This window comes from Poecilia formosa, unplaced genomic scaffold (assembly GCF_000485575.1).
Source record: "Poecilia formosa unplaced genomic scaffold, Poecilia_formosa-5.1.2 Scaffold20, whole genome shotgun sequence".
In the NCBI taxonomy this organism is placed as follows: Eukaryota; Metazoa; Chordata; class Actinopteri; order Cyprinodontiformes; family Poeciliidae; genus Poecilia; species Poecilia formosa.
This window is the reverse complement of record NW_006799959.1, coordinates 1,391,002-1,400,828: the sequence shown is the minus strand read 5'-3', so window position 1 is coordinate 1,400,828 and position 9,827 is coordinate 1,391,002. Positions and strand designations below refer to the sequence as shown.

The 9,827-nt window shown below is 37.9% G+C and overlaps 1 protein-coding gene across 2 annotated transcripts; it reads right to left on the bottom strand.

Annotated features, from left to right (window-relative positions):
* Positions 1-1,789: 1,789 nt before the first annotated feature.
* Positions 1,790-4,347, bottom strand: LOC103134979 (cGMP-dependent protein kinase 2-like). 2 transcript variants are annotated; one of them, XM_016669109.1, is made up of 2 exons: positions 4,172-4,347; positions 1,790-2,592 (listed from the first exon to the last, which is right to left on the bottom strand). In XM_016669109.1, exon 2 carries the CDS (start codon positions 2,582-2,584, stop codon positions 2,078-2,080), a length of 507 nt encoding a protein of 168 aa, XP_016524595.1. In that variant the 5' UTR covers positions 2,585-2,592; positions 4,172-4,347; the 3' UTR covers positions 1,790-2,077. The 2 variants fall into 2 exon arrangements, with proteins under 2 accessions (XP_016524595.1, XP_007547569.1); XM_007547507.2 differs by having other exon boundaries at positions 1,795-2,610; positions 4,172-4,345.
* Positions 4,348-9,827: the final 5,480 nt, after the last annotated feature.

Genomic DNA, 9,827 nt, shown 5'->3' with positions numbered 1-9,827 from the left:
AGCAAGTTTACATTAAAAGTATCTATTAATCAAATGAAACTTCAATCGGAAGCATTTCTGAAGACTCCTTCATGTTCATCACAGGAGTTATGTCACATTATGACAGTGTCATGTCAGTCTTATGCACACTGCTTCAAATAACGTCTTACCAATATGTCAACTCTGATAAACTGAGTTGCACTGATGCTGACCAAACATGGACATCAGTTTCCTGCTCGGTTTCTTCTTGCAATAAAACCAAGGCTGATTTTCCCATATCAGTGTAAACCATGGATTTGCATGCCGGTTCAGCTGCTGAAGAAAAGAAAACAGTAGGCTACTTGGAATCAGTTCAGGATGCAGACTCACTGCTGCTGCTAATTAACTGGCTAAAATTCGTTTGCAATAGTCCCACAGTTCAAAATTAAGACTATAAATACGTTAAGGACGTAAAGGACTTATTTTCTTCCTGCATCATGTCAAACAGACTGAAGCAGAGTGAGTTTTTCACCGTAGCCTCCTGCCTCCCTTGAGCAGCATTCTGAGATCAGATTACTTCCTAAATCCGATAAACCTTTGTTGGGGCGGGACATACAGTAACCCACCAGAGCAGCGAGAATCGATAAAATTACAGTTCAGTTGTGAAGAAAGTCAGAGTCATGCTCCTGTCTCTGCAGGGACAAACTTGGATGTATGCATGTCCGGCGCTGTGAATTCATCTGTTGACCGTTTTGTGTGCAAAACCGTTGATGCAGATGAGCTGATGAAAAGCATATCAGCTGTAAGGATTTGGTTTTTCTGTAAGCTTCTTGAGCCTCAATGTCAAGATTTCCATTATAAACAGAAATGAGGATTAAGACAGAACACTGCAAAAACACAAAATCCTACCAAGTATTTTTGGTATAACTTCAAGTCCATATATTTTACTTTTCAGCAAGATATAGGAGTTTGTTTTTAAGTCAACAATTCCTTAATATTGACAAAAACAGTACCAATTATAAGTGAAATAATCTGCCAGTGGAACTAGTACTTGTTCATCAATATGAAGGAATTATTCACTTGAAACAAGTTCCTGTTTCTTGCTGAAAAGTTTCTTGTGAGTTGGTTTTATCTTATTTAGGTCTGTCACAATAAACTTTGCTGCTCAATAAATTGTCCCAGTCGTTATTTTCAAGTGGCATGATGATGCAAGTTCACCTTCTCAAAGATCAATAAACTGCACTTAAAGGCATTTTAGGTATCCAAAACAAAGAACAGCAACAAAACACAATAAATAAAATGGAAATATAAATACAACCCAAACCATAAATAAAATGGTATAGGTTGAATTCACATGCAGTTTGTCCCTGCAGAGACAGGAGCGTGACTCTGTCTTTCTTTAGAACTGAACTGATTAATAAAAAATATTAATTATCAGAATGGAAATTATCAAAGTCATTTTAATTTATCATTCAATTAAATGCTTTGTGATAAACTCTGTCTTATTTCAAGTGAACTAAGATGTTTGTACTAGAAACTAAAACAAAAATACTGAACAGAGTAGTACAGGTACACTGTTCGGCTGTCCTCCAGACCCGGACTCTGACCTGAACTCTACTGGTTCTGGTTCTGCTCTGCATCCCCAGAACCAGAACCAAACAAGCAGCATTCAGCTTCTGTGCATCACGAATCTGTTAGAAACTTTCAAACAGCTGGAACAGAGTTCCTTTAAAACTCGACTAAAAACCCAGCAGTTTTTGGGACATAATAAATGAAACATCAACATATTTGATGTATATTGATGGACATTACGTTGATCACTGTATCAGCGTAATGTCCGCTGCTTGTTTTCACAACTTGATTATTTGATGTTTTTATGTTTTCAGGATGTAAAGCACTTTGAACTGCATTGTTGCTGAGCCTGATTGATAAGATTTTGCGTTTTTGCAATTTTGGTCGGATTGAACCTAAACTGGTGACCAGCAGCTGGACATTGCTGACCTGAATAATGTTAATTTCTGCACAGTTTGTTTGCTGCCCACTTCCCTCCCACTCACTGCCAGCACAGACTGAGCCTCAGGGCTCATCTCTCTCTCTGTCGTCTCTGGAAACAGGAATCTCACCTTGCATCCTTCGGTACCCGCGCCTTCTCAAAGGAGAACTTGGGCAGACTGCTGGACGTGGGTTCTGCCGACACGCCGGCTTTAGCTCCTTTCCTTCTGTTCAGTGTCTCCTTGATGCGGACGCTCAGGTTGGGGCTGCTCTTTCCGCTGGCTCTGACAGAAGGTGGCCGCGATGTGAGGCCAGTCGGGGCGCCGCTCTTCAGAACGTCCTGCAGCTTATTGAGCTGGATGCATTTGTTCTGCAGTTCCTCACTGAGCTCGGACAGAACCCGGGTCTGCTTGGCCAGTTGCTCCTGAAGACCTTTGATCTGCTGCTCTTTGGCACATAGCTCCTCATCCTTCCGCCGTCCTTCTCGCTCCAGCTCCTCCACGCGGGCCCTCAGGGAGTCCAGGGATGAATTTTTGAAGGCGCCGCAGTGGTCTTTGTGAGCTTGGCCGTTAGAGGTAGAAACAGAGGCGTCGGGGGGTTTGTAACGCTTTGATTTCATCGAACCGTTCCCCATCTTAAGACCTGAAGGAGGTGACAAACCTGCAAAAATGATGAGGAAGGAAAAAATCCTTATATCAGAATATGTTTTGGTTTCATGACAGAATCATTTCTGTTGGTATTTTTAAATAGAGAAGACATTTTACTCCAGAGAAAAGAACAAACATTTTAGTAAACAAACACAATAATAAAGATCAAGGAACACACGGAAGGAAAATGGAGATTTTCCTGCAGTGAATATGGTTTCTTTATTTCACACACTGCAAAAACACAAAATCTTACCAAGTAATTTTGGTCTATTTTCTAGTTCAAATATTTATAGTACACTTGAAATAAGATGGAACTAATTACAAGTAACTTCTCATCAAGAAATAGGAGCTTGTTTTCAGTCAATTATTCCTCGATATTGATAAACAAGTACTTCTTCCATTGGCAGATTATTTCATTTAAAACAAGACATTTTCCCCTGTTATAAGTTTTATTATTGCCAATAGAATGAGCACTTTCATTCTATATGAAGGAATTATTGACTGAAAACAAGCTCCTGTTTCTTGCTGAAAAGTTACTTGTAAGTTGGAAAGATAAATTCAGAGCAATGCCGAAAGAAAACCTGATGAATGCATAGGACTTGAAACTAAAGGTGGAGGTTCAACATCCAGGAGGAAAACTACAGGGGAATGGTTTAGATCAAAGCATATTCATATGTTTAAGTGGTCCAGTCAAAGTAAAAAAGTAAATCTAGTTAAAAATTTACATTTAGACTTAAAAACAGATGTTCACTGACTGAGTTGAGCTGTTTTGCAAAGAATGAGCAAAGGTTTCAGTCTCTAGATGTGCAAAGCTGGAAGAGACATAACTCATATTTTAATAACCCTGTAAATAATATCGCATAATTTGAAATATAAACGTGGAGAAAGCACCTGAGGTCGGTTTGAGGAAACTGAGATTTCAAGCTGATGAAGCTGTGGGGAAACGGAGGGCCCGGACAGAAAATAGTCAATGAAAGCCTCTTGTCCATTTATTATTCAGAAGGCAGGAAGTATTGCATTACATGGAGAGTCACTCTCAGTCTGCTCAGACAGCGTCAGGGATACAGGAGGATGGTCAGCATGAAACTACTGGAGAAAACAGCTGTAACGCCTGACTTTGGTGTCTGACATACGACTGAAACTGACAAACATTTCAGAGAACAATAATGTTGCTGTCTTGGCCTGCCGCCCACTCATACATGCAGCTGATTTTATTCATGACATTCCTGGTGAAATGCGGGGGCAGATGATCACACTGTAGTCAAAACTTTAAAAATACAAACAGCAATTTCAAAACCTAATAATAATTATCCTATCTTTTTTGTTCTTTTGAATATTTCAATAACGCATCTGTTGACAAAATGATTCACAGAAAATATAAATAAATGACGAGAGTTGGTTTAATTTCTCGCTGTTTTAAGGTGGAGCGAATCAAACCGCTCGCTAATTGGTGCCGGTTAACCAATTAAAACATCAAAAGGGAGAGCGTGCACCTGCAACTTCCGACAGGTCGCCATGCCTCTGCTGAGCCGGGAGGGGGACGCGTTGAGGTCGGGGAGAATCTCGGTTCTTACCTGGTTCTCTGCGGGAGCCTTCGGACGAGCCCAGCTGCGAGTTTACCAACAGAACCGAGCTGTTTACACTGATTCATCGGGGCAAACGGTCTACCTTTAACTACAGCTCAGCTGCTGTCCCGCCTCTGCTGCTGCGCGCGCTCTCTCCTCAGCAGCTGAGTGGTGCGTTGTCAGGCGCGCGGACACCGTGGCTGACGTCAGCGTCGATTTTACTTGAGAAATTATGTGAATAAATCCATTTTTATTCACAACATGCAAATGTTTTCCCTGAATGTCAGAAATATATATTTATGTAATTTTTATGGCTTAAGTTTGAATTAATTTTTGTTTTTAAAAAGTACAACACTGGGGAAAATATTTTAAACAGACATTCAAATCTTTAAGAGGCAATTTTATAGCTTAATTTCATAACAGTTAGGTTGAAATAAATTAACTGAAATCAAACATCAATGCAAAATATTTAAAATATGATTCAGCAAAGAACACTTCTACCATGAAAAAGCATATTGTAATCCATCCACCCATTCATTCATCATCCAACCATCTGTCAATTAATTCATCCATTCATTCATCCATCCAACATCCATGTATCATTCTTTAATTAATTCATCCATCCTTTAATCCATCTATCTATGGATAGATCTATCTATGGATAGATGGATTAAAGGATGGATAAATGGATGGATGGAAAAATGGATTATTCATTTATCCATCCATCCATCATTCATCCATTCATATATCCATACACCTGTCCACTCATCCAGACTTCAGATGGATTCAGCAGTTTGTTCAGAACAACTGGACCAAACTATCTGTTGCTTAATGCAGATGTCCAAACTTTTTTTTTTACAGTAATTACATTGCAAAACTAATTTCATCCATTTTTATTTTATTCAGTTTGAATCACTGATCAAAAACAAAGTTGGTTTGTCATCAGATATCATATAAAAACTATGGGATGCCATAAAGTGCCAAGGTTTATTTGGAAATAGTTGCATCTTTTTGATTTATTATGGAGGAATTTCAACAACAGGTTAAAATGCTCCACAATCAGAAGGTTGGCTGATACCTTTCTGTGGGTTTTTTGTCATTTGCACTGTTAGAATAATCGATTTCATAAGAGCATGACATTAAATAAACAGATAAGAGAGGGACAATGGGATAGCTCAAACACTCAGCATGATAATGCATTGACCCCAGCTGCATTACCCTCTTTGGATATTTTGCATTTTGACATTTTGATTTTCACAGATGTAAATGCCTGGATGCTGCGGTCCTTCACACCCACCAGCGATTCATTGGTTTTCCCAGCCTGTGATGAGTTGTGTGGCCTGCAGCTGATTCCATTGACAGAAAAAGAACAATGGTGGCAGGTGGCCAGCACTGATTCATCTGCACCTCTGAGGTCACAAGGGAACAATAATCTAGGTCACTGGTGTCCAGCCTAAACCTGAGAGGAGATCTGAGGATGTGCTTTCAGTCAACAAGCAAAAAAAGAGGGAAGAAGACAAACAGAAACACCAAATCTGTTTTCCTGACTTTATAGTATTCACTGCCTACCAGTGATTGGGTTAGTGACTCAGCTGTTGCATCACCAGCGTTTAAATCTTCCCACATCTTATTTGAGCATCTGTATGGAAGCTTGGAGCAGTTGTACTTTCTAGTGTCAGATCTGGTGTGATCTCATTTTTTTAATTTGTGTTACATCCAGAATTTGTGTTGATGTGTTGATCCAAAACAGACATTCCTCAACGTTCCCAACTTCAACAGGATCTTCCGATTTCTGATGAAATACAAAAGGAGACGCACTAATTGGGCTTTTATTGGTTGACACTCATCAGATTTCTTTTCTTTTTGCTTTTTTGATAATTTCAGACAAAGGCAACCTGCCTAAATACATTGTGAACTATTGAATTGATGATTTCATGAATCATTTGAAGAAATCTGATCAAAACTGACACGGGTTTATGAGAAAATATAGTCACACTCCCATTTTAAAGGGGCAGTATGTGTTTTCCAGGCACATATTACCATTTTGTATCAGCAGTCAAACTTGGTGGTAATATGATAATATAATAGTCTTGGGTTGCTTTGTTTCTTTAGAACCTGAACGACTTGCTGTTATTGACAGACTGGATTGAGCCAAAAAACCCAGAAGGACATTTTGGATCCAGTCTGCCCATCACTGTGGGACCTCCAGCTCAAATGGGTTATTCAGCAGAAAAATAATCAACAAAATAAAACAAAACAAAAATAGATGCTTTGGTGTGGTGGTGAAACCATCTCCAGGTTATGATGTCATAATCAGGAAGACGGGCCTGAAGTCATCTTGAACCAGCCCTGGTCCAAGCTGGACAGAAAAGCTTATTTCCCAAGAAGTTATGTGTGCAATGCGATGTGCACTTACACAATCTGGGCACCAGGTGGAGCCAAAGAGCTGTTTTTATTTCTTTGATGTTCATCTTTCAGTTCCAGTCTCAGTCTAACTAAATAAACTCCAAGTAGAGACAAATGTTACCTGATTATTTGAAAAACGAGAACTATTTTTTTAAATAAATATCTACTATAGTAAATTTGTTGTCAATAAAAACGTATCTTTTAGGTTTTAAAGCAAAAAACAAACAAATTAAACAGATACATTTTCTTTGCCTTGTTGAAAATTGTGCAAAAGTTAGTTTTACGTTTAGTTAGGTTATTTATTGCTGTTAGTATTGATGTTTAATTCTGTTTCCCCTTTAGCGTATAAACCATCTGTGTAAGTTGCTCTCATGTGTCTGTATTTAGGTCAGTTTGCAGAATCAAGGTGTTTATCTGCATTAATCATTTTCTGTAAGCCACTTTAAGCAAAATTATATTTACTTTTTTATGGAACTTTTATATGTTTTGAGCTTAGTCAATTTTGAGCTTCTTTGCAGGGTAAAATAAAAACCCACTTTGAAGATTTTGTCTTATTTCAAATGGTTTAAGATATTTGCGGTAGAAACTAGACCAAAAATACTTGGCAAGATTTTGTATTTTTGCAGTGTAAGAGATTGTATGTGGGCAGAGAAAAGTAGTTCAGGATAAAACCATAGAAGCATTGTTTAAATCATTGCCATGCCATTGACCCTGAGGTATAAACATCTGTTTTGTAAGACTGATAACTGATAAGGAATCATTTTATCCATTAAATGTGAGCTTTTTTACTGGAGTTTTCCTTTTCTTTCACTAACGTACACGAAACAGGTCTGGACATTCCCTAAAAATGTTTTAAATTGGATTCATTATCAGCTGCTAATGCTGAAGCTAAATGAGCTGCTAAATGTGCAGCACATTTAGCATGTTGAAAAGCTGACAGTAAAGATAAATGTCTATTCTATTCTAATAGCTATTTATGTCAAACCAAACATTTTATTGCACAACACATAGTAGAACTGATATAGGAGGTAATAACAGACCAAAATGTCATTTGATGAGTCAAAACAATTTATTAACTTTCTCTTTTGAACACAACTAAATCAGTTACAAACTGCTTCTCTATTCTGTTTCAGTGACACAAGTACAAATGGATCATTAACACAGGGAGGGAGTGAGAAGGTGACACAAATAGCTAAAACAGGACTCTGTGTGGAAACAGTCAAGGCAACGCAGACATCAGTCAAAAAACACATTTAACTTCATCCTCTGATCAGGTACCTTGAAAAAAATAAGTTTCATAAAAATATCCAACAAACATCTGAGGGCTAAACATACTGAAAGATGTCATGTAGCTAGTACAAAATTAAATAAGGTGAAAACATAACGTGACTGCACACATTTATAAATAAAACAAATATGAAACACATTTTCAAACACGCAAAACAAATTCATTTTTTCTGCACCGGCCACCAGGGGGCAGCACGAAACCTCAGCAGCAGAAGGCCGCGTTTGAACAGCCGTCCTCTAAAAACATTTACCCACTCAACCATTCAGCCAGGATTTAAATAAGTGTTGCTTCCTACTTTGAAAAGTTCTTATCTACAAAAACAAATACCAGACGCGTCTCGTTTCAATATAGCCAGTGCATTTCTGTTTAACACACATCACAACCAGAGTAGCTGCGTTTCCACTGACCGTAGAATTGCGCAATTTGACATGTTGAAAATTAGCTTATGGGAAACACAATTAAAAATATATATATATATTGATAAAGATTCGACGACGCTAAAATGAGGGGTTTTGATCACGTGACTTCACGTTGCACGAGTCACATGATCAACAACCGGATGTTGCCACTGGCGCATAGGAAAAAGAAGAAAACAACAGGAAGTAGTTGGAGGATCAGGGTTTTTTTTATGACGTCGTGTGAGCAAGCTTATTCATGTGGGATTTTAATTGCGTTTCTTATTTAATAGAAACTTGAGATTTTTTTTTCCAACATCAGCATAATATTAATATTAAGTTTTGCGCACATTTTAATGGAAACACAGCCACTGTTAGAGTCACTGATCAAAAGCTATGGGATGGGGAAAGTTGAGCTGGAAAACTGGACAAAATGCTGTCTTAGTGAACTACAGCATTAAGGTTTGGCTTCTCTGTGCAGAGAATGCTGGCATCAGGAACCAGAAGGTGTGTAGCATATCTGTGTTGCTAGCTGACCAGCAGCTAGCGCAATATTAAAAGTATTAAAACAGCAGAGGGCGCAACAAGCCCCAACACCTGCACACAGAAAGATCAACCTTCTTTTTCACCCTGAAGGTCTGTAGTGTGTCTTTAACAAAACGACTATAAAGTCATACAAAGAGATGAAAAACAGCTGTCTTCAAATATACAGCATAGAGGATGCAGGGTCGAAAAGCACAGCTCAGTGCTGGGGAGGGGAACATTCAAAGCCCTCCACAGTCTGAGGAGAGATTGTCGTTTCCCTTCAGAGATTGGGATACTTTGCTTGGACAACAGCAGAGTGGACAGGGCGCGTCCCGCCTGTTGGGTTTGTCTTCCTTCAGCTTTAAACTCTGCTCAGCAGAGTGGATCTGCAAAGGAAGCACACAGAGACACGTCAGTACAGAAAGGCCAGGAAGTAACTGAACCCCGACAGCAGGATGTGACATCAGAGGTGGGTGGAGTAACCAAAAATTGTGTTGAAGTAAAAGTAGCACTACTTTAACATCTTTTTACTCAAGTAAAAAGTATCCATCCAAAACATGAGTTAAGAGTAAAAAAGTATTTGGTAAAAAGTCCAAGTAACTGATCAAATTATCAATCATTTAATATTTAAAAATTACATCATCAGACAGACCAAAATATAAAGTTAAGTGGAAATTTTATTTTACAGACTAAAATGTCAATAAATTATGTAAGTTAAAAAAAAAATCTAAATAAGTTTCTTTCAATATAAAATTACTCAAATAAAAATAAAAAGTGCAGCGTAGAAGAAATATTCCTAAATAGTAAAGGCATAATATAAGTTAACTATAACAATGATATTTAGCTTATTTGTTTTTATTACTAAAGATTTTTTTTCTGTTAATGGCAGATAGGATACATAATAATCAGTATTATAGCTACAATAATTATAATGTATGTAATACTGTTATTACATTGTTTGCTGTTAGTTTTGTAGTACAGTGATTCTTGAGAATAGGGACAAAATGGGTTTTAATTTTCCCATATTTTTTTTTTATTATTTCTCAACCTT